Here is a 19,725-nt window from a genome sequence, read left to right as displayed (position 1 = left end):
TCAAAATTTCAATCATACTTAATCATAGATAACATTACGTTTAGCTGTCAGTTGCATTTTGTTTTGTCACGTCCCACGGAAATAGGATCCAAAGTCTGTCTTCTGGTTCTAAACTCCCCACCAATTTCCAGCCAAATCGGTTCACCCGTTCTTGAGTTATAAATAGTTCCACTATCACGACTTATATACATGTATATAGATATTGTAAGCACGCATTACAAAGTATTATCGCCATAAGTAAAATTAAATAGCTATGCTAACTCCCCACCAATTTCCAGCCAAATCGGTTCACCCGTTCTAGAGTTATTGCTAGTTCTACTATCACGACTTATATACATGTATATAGATATTGTAAGCACGCATTACAAAGTATTATCGCTATACGTAAAATTAAATAGCTATTAGAAAATAAAATATAATTGTGAAAAGCCAAAATTTTATATAGTTTTTAGAATTCTTAATTTGCCTAGAATTAGAAATATACAGAATATAATTTGTTTAGAATTCAAAAGTGGCGGGCTGTCAACCTGACATATCGCATTGACGTATACAGATACTAGTCGTGCTGCGTTCGTTGTAGGAATAAGCTTTATCTGTGGTGCAACTAAAATTCATCATGGAATGGATAGTCCGGGTGGTGGGTGCTGAAAATTAACATGAATTATATAGTAACAGTTATTATATCGGAATTTAATAAATAATAATCATGATGCTCGGATACTTACTCTCCCATAGTGCAAAGACGCCCGTTGCATTCCAAGGTGGCGATCAAGCTAAGGTCTTCAGGCGACAGCTGGAAGTCGAAAACGTTGAAGTTCTGTTCAATACGGCTTTTCGTTACCGACTTTGGGATTACTATCATTTGACGGTCGATTGCGTATCTGTAATAACATTTTTGGTATAGGACACGAAGATTAACTCGTAATATTGAAAAATTATACACAATTATTCTTATATCTTTTTTTATGTTGTGAACCTGTAAAAAAAAACTGTAATTGCTGAATGTATCTTATACGTCTTCTGTAATCATTAATAAAAAGAGCCACAGATTCTTAATATAATCAGCGAAATAATATAATCAGCGCCTCTAACCGTGACCAATGTAACTATTACGATTTTATCAACAATTGTTTTGCTTTAAATCACAACAAGGCGCTGTTTTTTCTATTATATGTTATATAACTAATCAAACACTTATGAACGTCATTAAAAACTATTCTCTATCTAGTGCAACTTGCTAATACATGCACTACATGTACCATACAAATACTCCTGCATACTGCATGTATTACATTTAAATTTAAATACAGATTTCAAAGTCCGCTAGCAAGCTTTATTATATTTTTATGTTCTTAATTATTCCACGAAGAGGCCAATCAATGAAGATAATTTTATAGAAAACAGTTCCAGTTTAATAGATTTACCGAAACTCTGGTTGCAATTAGTAGATTATTATTTATAAATAAATAAATGAGCACGATTCACTGACCTTATCAAAATCTGTGGTACAGTCTTGTTGTATCTGTCAGCGATGGACTTCAATCGCTGGTCGTCCATGAGGGAGGGGTCTCCGGGTTTCGCCCAGGGTCTATCAGGGGACCCGAGAGGAGAGTACGCAGTAACTACGATACCATGCGACTTGCAATAGTCAAACATCTTTTGCTGATTAAGATACGGGTGGCATTCGATCTAAAATAAAATATATATCGGTGAGGTTTCAGTTCCGAGTTTCTGTTCAATTATTATAAAAAATAAGATATTTCTCTTCTTCTACGTAGTCTTCATTACTGAAAGACGTGGCTGTCTTGCCCTAAGGGAGCGTTCAAGTATTACGTAACGCAATTTTTGAAGATTATTGACCCCCCCCCATGTAACTCGCCGTAACGTTTTTCAGTACCCAAGTATAGTACTGTTCCCAAGTCTAGTAATACGTTTCGTGACCACCTAGTGACTCTTTAGTTACTACTATGTGGTGTAAGTAACTAAAAAAGTTAAGTAACTAAAAAAAGGTAAAATAATATTAACAATAACTAAATATTAAAAAACCTAACACACGATGAAGTAATATATAAAAGAAATCAGTGGCGCTACAACCTGTTTAAGCCTCAGATATCTGAATTTGTTTCATGATAATTTTTCAATCTAATAGGCAAGTAGGTGATCAGCCGCCTGTGCCTGACACACGCCGTCGACTTTTTTTCCTTCACTGTTCGAGCGAATGTTAAATGCGCACATAGAAAGAAAGTCCATTGGTGCACAGCCGGGGATCGAATCTACGACCTCAGGGATGAGAGTCGCGCGCTGAATTCACTAGGCCAACACTGCTCAAGAAGGTGCGGCTAATTCACGTTAGAGCGGGACAGAATGCATACTGAGTTTTCACATCTCTGAAGAGATCGGTGACGTAACGTAAGCGCGGCCGGTGCTGCCGGTACGTGTTAAGCCGGGCGCATACATACTGATTCCGGATCAGGTTTCCGTATCAGGGTTTCAGATTCGGAAACCTGAATGGTCCGCGTGCATACAAAATGTTCGACAAGGCGCACACCGTTCTTACTTTTTCCGGACAGAAAAAAACCTGACGTTCGGTTCGGAATTTCGCCGTGCGTTCGTTTTGGAAGAACGGAAAAAAACCTGATAACGTCACCCCGAACGCAGCATTCGCATACATTTTGGCTCGATCGCCGCACACGTACGGATTTTCATTCAGAATCGCGTTGGCGCTGTGCCGAGTGGACGTACGACGTGTAACGCTATTATGAAGCTCATCAAAGGATTTCATTGACATCCTGTAATATTTGAAGAATTCTTCTGGGTATGCCCGTAACTTTGCTCTTTTGACATAGAATTGACTCTCAGTTAATCTTTGGGTATTCAGTGGATGCACCCAATAACGACGTTTTATGCCCTTTTTGTCTAGCGCCAATAAAAGAGCAATGAGCATCAATTCGTCTTCGTCGTCCATACTCGTGCGTTATCAGAAGCGTCTATGATCGAACTGATTGTTTAAATTCCGAATGCAAAAAACAGAATGTGTGCGCTCTCCACACGGAATTCTTGATTAGGAAACCTGATCAGGATTTCTGATCAGGAATCAGTATGTATGCGCCCGGCTTTAAGCCGGGCGCATACATACTGATTCCGGATCAGGTTTCCGTATCAGGGTTTCAGATTCGGAAACCTGAATGGTCCGCGTGCATACAAAATGTTCGACAAGGCGCACACCGTTCTTACTTTTTCCGGACAGAAAAAAACCTGACGTTCGGTTCGGAATTTCTCCGTGCGTTCGTTTTGGAAGAACGGAAAAAAACCTGATGACGTCACCCCGAACGCAGCATTCGCATACATTTTGGCTCGATCACCGCACACGTACGGAAATTTTCATTCAGAATCGCGTTGGCGCTGTGTGCGTATTTTGCTTTTTTATTTTATCTCGTATGCTATTATGAAGCTAATCAAAGGATTTCATTGACATCCTGTAATATTTGAAGAATTCTTCTGGGTATGCCCGTAACTTTGCTCTTTTGACATAGAATTGACTCTCAGTTAATCTTTGGGTATTCAGTGGATGCACCCAATAACGACGTTTTATGCCCTTTTTGTCTAGCGCTAATAAAAGAGAAATGAGCATCAATTCGTCTTCGTCGTCCATACTCGTGCGTTATCAGAAGCGTCTATGATCGAACGGATCGTTTAAATTCCGAATGCAAAAAACAGAATGTGTGCGCTCTCCACACGGAATTCTTGATTAGGAAACCTGATCAGGATTTCTGATCAGGAATCAGTATGTATGCGCCCGGCTTTAGAGTGAGAGACTAAATAGGCGTGTTATTCTGAGTCTGGTAGAGTTGTAGATTAAATTAATATCAAAGAAAAAAATATACTGCATAAATAAAAAATAATCATAATTGCATAGGTTGATAAATAATGCTATGCATTATAGCGGCTACGTCCCCGAGTGCTACACGTTTTATTTTTTTCGATAGTGTCCGATTTAAAAAATCTATCGTAGACAATATCAAAACCCTTGGACACTTAAGGTTAGCGGTGTTGGAACACCCAATATTTCCTTTTCACATTGGTTTTCCCAATAGAGACCACAGTAGACGTGGTATTGAAATAGTAAACAAAAGCATACCTGTTGTACCGCGGGCTTGATTCTGGAAGCTTCCAATACCCTGTCCAGCTGCTTCTTATTAAAGTTGGAGACACCGATGCTCCTCACCAGGCCCTTGTCTACTAGGTTCTCCATGGCTTTATACGTGTCCACGTAATCTACAGTCGAGGGAATCACTTTGTCATCCTTATCTGTTGGAAATTCGTCTATCTCTTCCTGGAAAAGAAGAAATATGGTATTTCAAAATTTGAACAATAAAATAGAGAGAAATAGAGTTTCTATTATTTTGGACATGATATTTGGTAAACACAAGACGGTAAGTCTAAATTCTTATGAATAACTTGGATTTGTACTGAGACAAGCATACGTTATCACGAATATGTGAGAGTCTTATATGATGCGCTGGTAAAAAGTCATTTGGAGAAATTCCGCGAATTGGGCTCCCCATGAGATTAAGTATAAGGTGATGTTGGATGTTGGACAAAACAAAGTGTGAAGCACATCTATGTACGGTGTGTACCCTATTTGCCCACTCTTGTATCCGACCTTATTTATTTTTGGATCTGTGAGCAACGAAAAGCGCACATATGATTCGCTGTATTCTCCATTCTGGGATGGGCCCTACATCATTCTGGGATGGCCACAAGATACCATTCTGGGGCGGGCACTAGACCATTCTGGGGCGGACCCTACACCATTCTGGGATGGCCACAAGAGACCATTCTCGGGCGGGCACTACACCTTTCTAGGGCGGACCCTACACGTTTCTGTTGCAGATCCTACACAATTCTGGGATGGCCACAAGAGACCATTCTAGGGCGGGCACAACACCATTCTATGGCGAACCCTACACCATTCTGGGATGGGCACTAGACTATTCTGGGATGAGCACAATTCAGCCCCAATTAGTCTATGTGTTAAACGGGTTTAAACTTGTTCCGCTCTTTTGATTATGACAATTTTCTTTAACAAGTCCATTATGTTATTAAAGAAAATTAAATCATATTTTCCAGACCTCATTAGGTTTCTTTGTGTGTTGTTTGTCAAGTATAAACTAATATTGATTCATTTAAACCTATTGAAGTTAAGCACGTCCTTGAACTCAAAATATGGTTTTTTTGTATGCAATGGTATCGTTGTAATGGTAAAGTTATTTATTCATCACACAACACAGTGAAGAAAGGACTAGTTAAAAAATTCGATAATACTGTTTTAGTGAAGTCAAATTATTTATTTCAGTTACCCTACCTAAAAGGCACTTTTGAAAGTCAAAATTACAAGTTAAAAATATAAAGAAAAGATAATTGTAGTTGCCCCTTCCAAAAGGTAGTTTCATATGGAGAAGAATAGGCAAGAAACTCCATACTTACTCTTTTAAAATAGTTTTTACTATATTTTGTATACATTGATTAGATAATTATATGTGAAGACCATGTACCTAGAATAAAAGAAGGGTGCGTGTACTTATGTACGCGCGTAAGAAGTTAAACTTATTTGGCATTATTAATATAATAGTTTTTGATTGCATGCAAATAATTAATCACAATTAAATAATCAAAGACTGGAAAAATTAAATAAATAAATATTTATTATGATTCTCTTACATTAAGGGTCTGTTTCACAATGTATGGATAAAGTACCAAATAGCTATGCCACACATAAATTATTTGGAAGATAAATTGTGCTATTTGACACTTCATCGGACTCATAACTTATGATGGACTTTATGTGACGAATAGCGCTATCTGACAGTCGTGAAACGTAGCAATTGTGTTTATCCTACCAATAAGTAATAAATAGCTAATTCGGAACTTATCCGTACATTGTGAAACAGACCCTAAGTGTAACATAAATTCTATTATTATTCGAATGTTGTTTTTAAATTATGTCCAATGCCGTAGCATCTTCCGTGGGCAACTTCATACTGTTAATTTTGTGTCACGGTGCGCGCGCATCGTAAAATTTCACTCTCATCAATTTTTCATAACGCGCCTAAAGAAGTATAACTTCAAAAACTACTATACTAAAATAAAATAAGCACATGTTATAATAAACAATACAGCAAATAACAATATAATCATGTAGATACATAGTGCTCCCATATTTACAAATATTGCAACTATAGATTTTAGTGTTAAGGACCTATCCGGTCGCCAAACTCCAAAAAAGTACATTTTTTCTTTCCATTTTTCGATTGTTTCTTGAAGTAGGGCGAATGGAAAACATATATGGTGGAGTTGGGTAAATGTATCCATTTTGAAAGATCGATACAAGATTTAAATAACTTCGCTCGATAGAAGTAACGACGGGTTGCACTCCGGGAGTGCCAAACTTAAATATTAACTTTGTGCATTTTTGATATTTTGGAATGGTTCGGGAATAATTTTGCACGAATTGCTTTAATTATCAGTATAAAAGTACTACAATTTATGTGGTAGTATACAATATTTATTTGCCACGTGACTCGTCCTTCAAGAAAAGAGCGTACCAATAGTTAAAAGGCCGGCAACGCACTCGCGAGCCCTCTGGCATTGAGAGTGTCCATGGGCATCACTTAACATCAGGTGAGCCTCCTGCCCGTTTGCCCCCTGTTCCATAAAAAAAAGAAAAAGAAAGAGACACAACCTTGGGAACAAAAACTCATTGAGATCGCTACTGGAAGCTGTAGAGTAAGGTAGTTGAAGTGGTGCAAGATATACTCAGCCGCGGTCCATTACGGGAAACATAAAGACGTTCTTATTATTAAAATATAAAAAATGTGTGCGTGTACTAGGTGTACACACGTAAGAAGTGAAACTTCTTTATGACCTTATTTTTCGAAAAATGATCTACTATATGCAACTTTACAGAAATTGGTTAAATAAAGTTAAATTAGATAAAGTTTAACAAAAGGCTTTTATTATCATAGACATGAATACAAATACAATTATTTCATTTCAACTTATTACTGTACTACTATGTAGTACCTACTAAGATTATTACAGAATTTCATTAATTGTAATAGAATTATTAGTATTACTATCATTGTTATCGTTATTATATATTTTTGTTACTTCTGACTTCAAAAAGCAACATGGCGCGTAACCTGCTACAAAACTTCTCCCATACGTTGATAAAGAAGTTTCACTTCAAAAGATGGCGCGTAACGGAAAAATGTGACGCGCAACGAAAAAATGTTACACTAATTTTTTTTCCAACCCCGATAAAGAAGTTTCACTTCAAAAGATGGCGCGTAACGGAAAAATGTGACGCGTAACGAAAAAATGTTACACTAAATTTTTTTAATAGAAGTTTCACTTCAATAAAATACCTTGAAAGCCTGTGGCCAGTGCATCAAATAGAGATCCAAATACTCCAGTCCCAGGTTGGTAAGGGTCGTCTTCAGGGCTCCCTCCACGAGGTCGGGGCGATGGTAGGTGCACCACAGTTTTGAGGTAATGAATATATCCTCTCTGAAATTAAATATTTTTTTCTTTAATATCGTATATGGACATAATATTTTTTTGTTAATCGCTAAATCAAAGACATTTATATTTTATTGTAATCGGTAACTAACACTATAGTTTCCCATATTTATTTTACTATTTAACTTACTTGTGAATTGCTGTACGTTTGTCTCGCTAAAACTCGAGAATGGCTGGACCGATTTGGCTAATTATGATCTTGAAGTATTTGTGAAAGTTCAGGGAAGGTTTAAATGATGTAAAACGTGATTATTTACTAAGACATCATGGAACTTTTATTTTTATTTATTAATTAAGATGTCATGTGGAACATGGTGTAATGGTTGCAGCTCCTTACAAACGTGTAAAAAAAACATGGCGATTAAAAAGTGTGGCGGAGAGTTGATTGCCAGTTCTTCTCTTCCGTTCTACGCCCTTGATTTCAGAACTGGCAGTCTATGTAAAATTAGAAGCATTTAATGTATATTTCTTTTTTGACGTTCATACGCGTACATTGTGTTACCTATATCAATAAATGATTTTTGACTTTCGGGTCTAACTTAAGACTATTAATAAGTAATTTAAGTCTAACCTAATTTACTAATAAGGATATTTAACATACGAAATTGTCCAATAACACTACTTACAGACTCAATTAAGTGCTAATTACTCACTGTTTAGCAGTTAATACTAACATGCACTAACACTCATACAAATGGTTTTGTCATTCAACTTTCGTTAAGAAAAATACTAATAACGTCAATTGAATTAAATAAAACTGTTCCTATGAAATATAATGTCTTTTGTCTATTTAGAAATTGTCACTTGGTTAAATTTATTAGCCTTCAGAAATGTGTGTTTTATGATATCTTTGGTCTGTTTTAAAATTGTGTTAAGTTTTGACACAATATATAGGTGGTACGAAGTTCATCGTGTCAAGTGTACCATTTCTTAAATATGAAATAAATTATTTAAATATAAAGTGCGGAACAAACATTTCCGTTACTAGGTCAAATATCGATTCAATTCAACTACTAACTTAATAATAAGTTCAGTATTGATTTTAAATGACCTGCTACGTTTACTAAACTTATACGTTGTATAAATGTTGAAGCATATCATTTTTATGTTTTTTTTTATTTTTATTATTGGAAAATTCACACCAATTGACCTAGTCCCATGTTAAGCTGGTGAAGCTTGTGTTATGGGTACAACGGATATACATACATATTATAGATATATAGACATATAAATACATATTTAAACACCTAAGACCTAAGCACAACACCAAATGCTCATCACATCGATGTTCGTCTCAGCCGGGGATCGAACCCGGGACCCATGGATTCGCAGTCAGGGGAGTACCCCTACCTGATTAGTAAATCACTAGACCAATGAGCCGTCTTTTGTTAATCGATTTTTAAACTTAATTAACCTGGTCAAACCTACAAAATTTCTCATCATCGGACGTCAAGGCAGAATACAAAATACCATCCGTCATCACCTCGACGTCCGTCAAGAAAATTGTAAATACTATAATAAAATCTATATCTTTTACAATTTGTTTGATTATGCCACATGGTCTTCTTGAACCCTACCACACCTTCCCCCAACACGAATATATTTGTGGATAATATCGCAAAAGTCCAAGAGTACCTTAAAGTCCGCAAGGACTTTTCACAAATATTACTTAGTCACATAACACTGAAAACTTAGTCCAGCCTTTTAGCTGTACCAGATATAAGATTCATACTAGACTTAGGGTCTGTTTCACAATGTACGGATAAAGTATCAAACAGCTATACAACACATAAATTATTTGGAAGATTAATTGTGCTATTTGACATTCATCGGACTCATAACTTATAATGGACTTTATGTGACGAATAGCGCTATCTGACAGTCGTGAAACGCAACAATAGTGTTTATCTTATCAATAAGTAATAAATAGATTGGAACTTATGTAGAACTTATCCGTACATTGTGAAACAGACCCTTAGCGCGAACTGTCAAAATTCAATAAATCATACTCAGGCGATTTTGAATCTTAACTGTTACTTGGAAAGCTATATGCCTCACAAAATATACCTACTATTTTAGTGTTGGTAAAACTATAGGATACCTAGTATTTACCGAAATTGTATTATACAAGTTATGGAGCAGTATTGGCCTAGTTTGAACGTGCGACTTTCATCTCTGTCTCTCATTTAACACTGTCGTACGGTGAAGGAATACATCGAGAGGAAACCGACATAGACCCAAAAAGAAGAAAGTTAAAAAGAAGAAAGTGTCAGTGTCACTTTCTTCTTTTTAACAAGTAGGTGATCACACTTGTCTATTAGATCACGGAACGGAGACAAATCTGAGGCCCAGACCTAAAGGCACCATTACACAGACCACCAGCACCATTCCACCAATCGATCACCGTCTGGCCCGAAGGCCTCAGTGGCTAAGGTTTTAAAGGACCTGCTTCAGCTCTGGTCGTTTCGGCGAGCCTAGCTCTGGTGACTCTCTCCTGTGAGACTCGAACCTCGGCTTGGGCGGCCGTGGAGTAGTCAATCGCCTGGAAGCTCACTGGAGTGAGCGAAGTGCGTAGGAAAGTTTTTACCCTAGTAGTTTTGATTTTGTTTTGCCGCGCTTCTAATCTATTTGCTTAGGCGTTTGGATCATTTGGATCTCTTTTTTGTCGGGAAAGGGTAATCATTGATGCTTTTACGCACCAACGGGTCGGGTTGATGTTTAGCCTTGTCGAAGTGGCGTGTGGACGCCTAATTCATCCATTGGTGATTGGGCTATGGTAGAGAGCTCCAAGTCGTGTTGGTGATCGTTCCTGAGGCACCAGCCGCAATTCTGTAATCGCGATTGGAGCGCCTGTAACCGCTGGATATCCGGTTTAGGGTCAGGGTCACAATGCGCGAAGATTACGTTGGCATAGGTCATGCATGGTGGGACTGCCTTTGATGTCCCGCGCTGGCGGCAGTGGCTAAGGCCAAGAAGTTGGAGGTATACTTCGTTAGCGCGTTTCAGGGAATGACGTCATCGCAGTGATTTCCAGCAGATTGTTGATATATAGGCTGTTAATTAAAAACTTAAATCCTTATCTAAACTAATATATCAGGGTTTATGGCATTTCATTGCCCTTGATTGCTCACGATTAACGATAACGATGTGATAATGTTTGCGATTTTTACCTTCACATTTTACGAGCAGCGTTAAATGTGAAGTTTTTATTAAATCTTTTGCAGAATTAACATTCCGTCCTATGGTGAAGGAATCGTTAAATCCCTCGTATATACGTCGTTTATCATAATTGCCATATATTTTATAAAAAGATAGCTTGTAAAATATACTGTATAGCATTATATATGATATGGGAAATTTTGACCTTTTCTGACTTTAACTGTGTCCAAGAAAGACCAAAAATTCGTTGGATGTAATGCGCGTGAAACGGCCTTTTTAATAGGCCGGCAACGCACTTGCGAGACCTCCGGCAATGTATCCATGGGCTTATTTACATCAGGTGATCCTCCTACCCGAACGAAGTACCTGTGACCTGTGTGTGTGTCATTCCTCACCTCTTAATAGTCCCATCAGCAAATTTAGCTTTTAAAGCCTCCCCCACCTCTTTCTCATTTCCATATATGTGTGCGCAGTCAATGTGCCTGTAGCCTATGTCAATCGCATCCTTGACTGCCTGCGTGACCTCACCAGGTTTTGACTGAAAATTATATATTGATTGCTTAGTACATAAAGTTAAGTAACTGGCAAATTAAAGTCAAAATACTAGTCATTTTGAAGTTATATTTCTTATGGCGCGTTAGAGAAAAATGGGAATAAATTGTTTCTATTGTTAGTGTCGTTATTTCTACAAAAGTAGTATAAGGCGAAAGATAAAATGTTTTATTTTATAATCGATTATTTTTTCACATCCCTATTTCCAAACCAATTCGACTAAGGTCCAAGAAAAGAGCGTACCAATTCCTAAAACGTGGCATTTGCGAGCCTTCTGGCTTTGAAAGTGTCCATGGTGGTATCACATAATATCAGGTGAGGTGTTTACCACCTGTTATATAAAAAAGAAGGGAGTCATGAATGCGATTACAAATTTAATGCAAAATAATTGATAATTTTAATCATTAAATATAAAACTTGAATATTTTACAATTTTAATTATCGGTAAAGTTTGTTCCTTGTGGCAGTGCACCTTGATCACTCAGTATTTCGCTGTATTGCGTTACTTATTCGTAAATTCCAAAAAATTTTTTTTATAATTAGATTGAATTTTCTATTTATTCATTTTTAATTATTATTTATTAATTATAATTATATTCTGACGGCCAACCTCCAGTAATGGAGAGGCACTAAAAGAAGAAGAAGAATTATTATTATTACTATAGAGGTTAAGAATATTGTAAGAGTATTGTAACACAGCAACGCTTGGCCGAGTCTACTAGTCTTCTATATATATATAATGAAAATGGTCTTCGTTTGAGGCTCAATCACGCCTAAACCACTGATCGTATCGACATGAAACTACCACCATTCGATGCGAAATTTTTCCTAGATGGTTTATGGCTATTTTATTTTACGAATTCTAACGTTCCTTCATTTTTTTATTGCTGTTTTACTTTTATGAAAATTTATCCATACGGACTTCACCGCGGAAACATTCGGGGAGGCTTCCTAGAACCTCTAAACGTCAACATCTGTTAAAAACTCGATTTTCGAAATATTTCAATTTTCTTAGCGGGAAGTTAAAAAGAAGAATAATAAAAATATGAAAAAAAAAAAAAATAATGAAACATAAAATTTATTTTAATTCGTCCAGCAAAGCGGGCGCGAAACGGCTAGTATTTACATAAAGATACTCATTTATCAGGAGGCAACATTTGTTCGGGCTGTTTCAGAGCTAGTATAGTCGAGTTGTTTTCCAAAACCGCCTTCACTGGGGAAGCTGAGGTCCCTTAGCTCACTTCAGGCGATTGACCACCCCGTGGTGGCCCAAGCCTAGTTCCAAGTCTCGCAGGAGACACCCTTGCACTAGTCACGAGCTACGAGCTACGCTCGCCAAAACAGCCTGAGCTGAGGCCCTTATATAGGGATAATTTAAGTATTTTTAAAGTTATACTTCTTTTGGCGCGTTAAAATGATGAGAGTAAATTATTACCATCCGCGCGCGGTGTGCGTCTTATAAAAGCGACACCTTGAAGTTAGCTATAGTCAACATCTATACTAATATTATAAAGAGGAAAGATTTGATTTTTTGTTTGTTTGAAATGAATAGGCTCCGAAACTACTGGACCGATTTCAAAAATCCTTTCACCGTTGGCAAGCTACACTTTTTCCGAGTGACATAGGCTATGTTTCATTTTCAAAAAAATAAACAAAAAACTTCCTTCAATCGCGTGCGCTGCGAAAACTATTAATGATAGAACAAAATGATGTAGTACAATTTTTCAGGACACATCACTATCTATAAAAAATGTCGCGACAGCATGTCTCTATCTTTTATAGTTACGTCACAATAAGCGTCCTTTTATTATTATTTTTTTAAATTAAAATACCACCGCTAGAAAAGGCTCTTTATTCGTACCTAGGTATTAATCCGTTTCACATAAACTACAATTTAATGGCATAATCACCAAAAAAGCATGGTGGATTCGTGTTCTCCTGCCTTTTCTCTTGAATAGTTTACTACTATGTAATATAACAAAAATCTTAGCCACAGCAACGCTTGGCCGAGTCTACTAGTTTTAAAATAAAAAATGTCCATTTATTTAATTATGTAGAAATAATTTTTTAAATTAACTTTATTTAACTAGATAATGCGTTTTAATTAAACTTTCAATGTATTAAATAACTTTGTTCTATTGTTTGTGTCGTTTTTTCTACAAACGTAGAATAAGGGCGAAAGATAAAAAAATAAAAAGATTTTTATCTTGTTACGCCAAAGAAGTATAACTTCTAACGCGTGTACATAAGTACACACACGTTTTTGGTTATTTATTATTTTTATTATTGACGTTTTGTGTTTATTTCCGCGTAATTTTTGGTTTCCTTGACAATTAATTGAAGAGATTCACGGCATTTTCTATCATAATAATTCCCGTTATGATTTCTTGGATTTATACGGTCAGGACTCACTTAGTGGATAAAAGTAGTTATTCTATAATATTAAGGGTCTGTTTCACAATGTACGGATAAGTTCTACATAAGTTCCAAATTAGCTATTTATTACTTATTGGTAGGATAAACACTATTGTTGCGTTTCACGACTGTCAGCTGGCGCTTTCGTCACAAAAAGTCCATCATAAGTTATGAGTCCGATGAAGTGTCAAATAGCACATTTTATCTTCCAAATAATTTGTGTTGCATAGCTATTTGGTACTTTATCCATACATTGTGAAACAGACCCTAAACATATTAAATAAGACAGTTTTGTGGCTTTTGGATGCAAATTCACTTGACATTGAATCGAATTGACTGCTAATAGAATTGGAAACAAAACTGATTAGCAACGGAATTTTTAACTCGTGACTCAGTAGTTAAGATGGAGTAAATTACTACTAAATAAAACCTTTGTGCGTCAATAATGTAATAAATTTGCGTTAATATTCGTAATAAAATTAAAATAGTTTGGAAAATCCAAAATGCACGCCTCATAGTGGTCTTTCTCATTAAAAAAAAAATTCTAAAACAAAAACTCAAGTCTTTTAAAACAAAATAACAAAAAAAATAAACTTTAGAGGTGTCAAGGGACACCCGGATGGAACGAAATTCCTCTCGATTAATTTATATGTTAATTGGTATCATAACAGTATGATAGATTTTCTCGACACCAATCTTATATAATCCAGGCGGTCACCCATCCAAGTACTGACCTCACCCGACGTTGCTTAACTTCGGTGATCGGACGAGAACCGGTGTATTACAATAGCAAATAGCAAAAAAGTGTCGTGACAACTTTTCGAAAGAATTTTTCCGTCTAGCCCCCTTTCACAACGCGCGATAAGGAACTTCGCTCCAATAAATGAAAATGAATGATTGAAAAAAACAATAATATAATAAAAAAAATTATATAGTGGCGCCATAACTCTAAGGTGAGGAAAATACACAGTCGTATTTTAGTTTTTTACAAATTATAATTAAACGACAGTACTTAGAACGCTAATATTAACTAGGAATCAGCCCAGGGTATAACTTTATATAATAAGAAAAAAAGTATTCTAGTACGATAAATTTTTCAACCAATTTCTCTGCCACATACATGTATCACAGACTGACGGACGTCCAAGAATGATTGATTTTAATGTTATTATTTACTATGTTAAACAAAATAATTGTTCATAAAAAATACCATATGTGCTTGATAGATTATTTAACTCGATTTTAGTGCACTCATATTATCCTGTAAGTGTTATATTAGTGAGAAAAAAGTCATTCAAGTTTCGAAAGACTGGGTTTTTTGACATGTTGAGAGTAGAGCACTGCCAGAGGCGTGCAAAATTAATCAAAATCAAAATTAATCAGTGGCGCTATAGGTCTCAGATTTATGTATCTGCCCTGCGATTCTGTAACTCACGCAGCAGTTTTCGCATCGGCGGTCGCTCTTAAATCAGTCGTGAAGCAGTCATTTTATGATTTGGCATTCTGATAAAAAATAAACTACAAGCTCCCACCTTTTCCGAATGCTAAATCATAAAATGACTGCTTCACGATTTAAGAGCGACCGCCGATGCGAAAACCGCTGCGTGAGTTCGAAAAGTGAGTTACAGAATCGCAGGGCTGTTTCATTATCAATTGTCAATTTAATCGATTTTAGAGAAAGCATTGTTGCCTATCTCGAACATAATTCGCTGTTTTGCTGATGATTTTTTTTTGCTTTACCAAAAGTTTCTGGTAACTTCATTGTATGCTTATTTTATCTTGTACTAGCTGACACGGCAAACGTTGTTTTCCCATGTATATTGTTTCTATGAAAACATTTTTTAGTTCAATAAACATAGCTAATAAAAATAGGGGTTGATCGTAGAGGGGTGAAAATTAGGGATTGTATGTATTTTTGTTTGCTGTATCATAAAAAAATAAAAACAAAAAAAATTGTTTAAAAAATAAAAAATAAATTTTTAGGGTGGACACCCCTTATCACTTAGGGGATTGATAGATAGATAGCCAATTCTCAGACTTACTGAATATGCATAAACAATTTCATAAGAATCGGTCGAGCCATTTCGGAGGAGTATGGGAACGAACATTGTGACACGAGAATTTGATGTATTCGATATATAATTTGATTGTATTTTTTCATAGTTTTTTTTGACACTTATGTTTACTTCAATTGTCATACATTTTAGATGAAATTTTTTATAAAATATGCCGTACAATTAGTAATATGTATTATATGGTAAACTTTAATAAATAAATAAATAAAATGGCAAGTAGGTGATTCTGTGCCTGACAAACGCTGTCGAGTTTTTGGGTCTATGTTACGATGCTTTCCTTCACCGTTCGAGCGAAAGTTAAATGCGCACATAGTGAAAAAAAAATTAATTCTTGCGTAAATATTTTAACGCTTTAACTTTAATTAATAGCATTTAATACAAAGGACACCTACATATCACCGAGCAGGGGAGTGTCTTATCTTCCCTAAAAAGGGACTTTATTTACTCAAGACCGGGGCGATAACGCAATGTTGCGTATTGACATCCATAGCACTCGTGGGTTTAAAAATCTATCAAAAACAGGTCTTTCGGCTCATGAATAATATTTTACGCATACTAACATACATATATTGTCTTTTGTGTCTACTATAAATTCCTGTTTATATTTTAACAGCTAATGTTGTTTTTTTTTTCAGCTAATGGTGGCAGTGTACCTTTAACTAGCGATGCTTTAAATTGCGATACTTATTCGTTAAGGAAAGCACTAGTTCTGGGGTCACATAAATGTATGTAAATATGTACTTAAAATCTATATACATATATACTAGTCGACCCGACAGACGTTGTCCTGCATGATATTTCAAGGAATTAGTAAAGCAAAGTATGAAAGTACCCACTGCAGCGCCTCCTGGCGGGCTGATTTGTGAATCTAAACCATTCCCAGATCCCCTTGAACACACACAAAAAATTTCATCAAAATCGGTCCAGTGCAGTCGTTTGAGAGAAGTTCAGTGACATACACACTCACAGAAGAATTATATATATAAAGATAAGAAAAATGGTCTTCGTTTGAGGCTCCTTCACGCCTAAACCACTGATCGTATCGACATGAAACTACTGCCATTCGATGCAATTTTTCCTAGGTTTATGGCTATTTATTTTTTAAATTCCAACGTTCTTTCATTTTTTTATTGCTGTTTTACTTTTATGAAAATGTATACATACGGACTTCGCCGCGGAAACATTCGGGGAGGCTTCCTAGAACCTCAAAACGTCAACATCTGTTAAAAACTCGATTTTCGAAAATTTTCAATTTTCTTAGCGGGAAGTTAAAAAGAAGAATAATAAAAATATGAAAAAAAATAATAATGAAACATAAAATTTTATTTATTTCCTATTTCAATTCGCCGGGCGGGAAACGGCTAGTAGTACAATAAAAGAAATGCTGCCAGCTTTAAAGGTACACTGCCACAAAAGACATAACTTTTTAAATTTGTTTTAATTTTCTTTTTATTGTTACTATGTAATATTTGATTGTTATGATAGTCTATATATATAAAAATGAAACCCGTTTTCCGTTGTCACGACATAACATGAAAACGGCTTGACCGATTTGACCAATTCTTTTTTTATAATATTCATTGAAGTACGAGGATGGTTCTTACGCAGAGAAAAATTTAAAACTTGAGGGAAAAAGTCTAAAAACAACACTTTTCTATATTCCCATACATAGTATTCGTAATAATACTTAAAAGTCAATTTGAACTTTAATACCATATCATAAAGTTCAAGTGTTAGTGGAGGGTTTCCGGGAAGGTAAATTTTTATTTTTTGACATAATGTATTTGTTGTCTTATCAACTTTCTTTTTTTCATCATAGCTAGACCGGTGTCCCGAATAGCAGAATAAGTATTAAAAAAAAATAAAGAATCGACTGTTAGGCGGTACGATGTTCGCCAGGCCAGCTAGTAGTATATATATTTACATATCTTGAATTTGTCATGTCATTGATAAATAAACATAATAACAAAATTACCTTCCAAGTACCCAAACCGATGATTGGGCAAGTGTGTCCATTGCTAAACACTACAAGTGGTACTTTCGCCATCGCAAACAATATTTGATCTTCACTCTTTGACTTTTCAATTGATACTGCACTGAAAATGTCGTGTGGAGTATTTTTAACGTAACTAGAACGTAAGGGCGCGGCTACAACGGCTTGCGATTAATTAATCGTAAAATAATAATGCGCTTTTTATTTCAGATACATTTAAATATATTTCTATCATCTCATTAATTCAATTAATAATAATTTATTTGCAAGAATACACAAAAATATTATGGTGGTACATTTCTAAAGTTCACATATTCTGCAACACATAATGGCGCCTTGTCTGACCTTTTTTTGCAAAGGCTAACGATGGCCGCAAACATTACCAATCCCAATGAAAAGGGAGGTGTTATTAAAAATAAAATACTAACTGGTCTACAAGTCCTGTAATTCGTTGATATTTTTGTACTTATTTATAAGTAATCTTATATATTATAAAAGAAAACACAGCTACACATATATTATAAAAGAAAACACTTAGAAAATATACAAAGACAAAACAGATTACATTAAACAAAACATACGAAACAGAAATCATAATTAACTACATAGATAAACTGAAATTAAATAAATTACAATTTATTACTACTGCTAAATAAAGTCAGAGTCCTTCAGCTTTTCCTCATTTCCTCAAATGAGGAAAAGCAGCATTTCCTCAAACTCTCTTTTGTAAGGCGGAAAATGTCTACATCTTCATGAATTGTAGTTAGCTAAAACGCGAAACATTGGCGAATTACGCAGATAATTCGAGTTCGTACCGTTTATATTCCCAATTGTAACAATATATATTATTTGTCTTCATAGAGGAACATTGATTTTTGATCGTATGTATTACGACATTGCTAGCATAGAAAATTGTGTGGTACGTAAATCGCACAGAATTGTTAACACACAGCCAGGTTTAGAGGTCTGGAGGTCTCGGGGTAACAAAGGAGTGGAGCCCCAAATTATTATCCAAGTAAAATAAATTTTCAGTCGAGTTTTTCAATCAATAATTGATTGTGAAACCAAATCATTTAGTATTCAACAAACATATAAAAATATTTAAATGATTTCTGTTAATATTTAAGAACAATATAATCATGTTTTACAAAGGTAAAGGTAAAACAGCGAAAAAGAAATCAAACGAAACTTTACTAGTGTTTACAAGTCGGAATTTAAACCGAATGCTCTATAATGGGGGCCCCAAGACTGTAGCCCTGGTTGCCCTCCCCTAAATCCGGCCCTGAACACATACTAAAAACCGATAAAAACAAAAATCAATCGCTTATTGTTAACCTAAGTGCCTTACTCACGTGAAATAATGAGTTTAGGACTTATCTTTCCGGCATGTTAAGATAAAACAAGCTCAGAGTGTATATTTAAATACAAAAGATACAATATCGCTACTGTGACCTCACTCACACTAAAGATGTCGATAGTGTCGGAGACAGTGTTTTTTTTATTTTTTTAATTAATAGGAGGCAAACGGGCAGGAGGCTCACCTGATGTTAACATCATCATGGTGAGCCATCACTTAAGTGATACCGCCGCCCATGGACACTCACTGCCTCGCTCGGCTCGCAAGTGCGTTGCCGGCCTTTCAATAATTGGTACGCTCTTTCTCCTTGGTCCGGACACATTGTACTTTAATAATTAAAAAAATATTTTAAAGCATTGTTTTGTTAGGAGAATAATGCTTTAATTTAATTTTTAAATTTCCTTAAAGAAGTATGTAAATAAAATATGCCAATAAAAGTCTGTATTTCATTTCATAATTAGAATATTAACGAATGTGATTATATAAATGATTTTATTTAATCGCTATAAACTGTTTAAATCCAATCCTCGGCATTGAATGTAAAAAATTGCGTAAAATGTACCTTTATTACACTCAAAAGAACGTTCATTGTT

The 19,725-nt window shown here is 35.5% G+C and overlaps 1 protein-coding gene across 1 annotated transcript; it reads right to left on the bottom strand.

Annotated features, from left to right (window-relative positions):
* Positions 1–487: 487 nt before the first annotated feature.
* LOC125058425 (aldo-keto reductase family 1 member B1-like) lies at positions 488–17,872 on the bottom strand. The gene is made up of 7 exons (XM_047662487.1): positions 17,758–17,872; positions 11,136–11,278; positions 7,428–7,569; positions 4,139–4,333; positions 1,490–1,689; positions 726–881; positions 488–644 (listed from the first exon to the last, which is right to left on the bottom strand). Exons 1-7 carry the CDS (start codon positions 17,827–17,829, stop codon positions 605–607), a joined length of 948 nt encoding a protein of 315 aa, XP_047518443.1. The 5' UTR covers positions 17,830–17,872; the 3' UTR covers positions 488–604.
* Positions 17,873–19,725: the final 1,853 nt, after the last annotated feature.

This window comes from Pieris napi, chromosome 18, assembly GCF_905475465.1.
Source record: "Pieris napi chromosome 18, ilPieNapi1.2, whole genome shotgun sequence".
In the NCBI taxonomy this organism is placed as follows: Eukaryota; Metazoa; Arthropoda; class Insecta; order Lepidoptera; family Pieridae; genus Pieris; species Pieris napi.
Note: the sequence above shows the minus strand (reverse complement) of the source record. Positions and strands in the feature narration are given on the sequence as shown.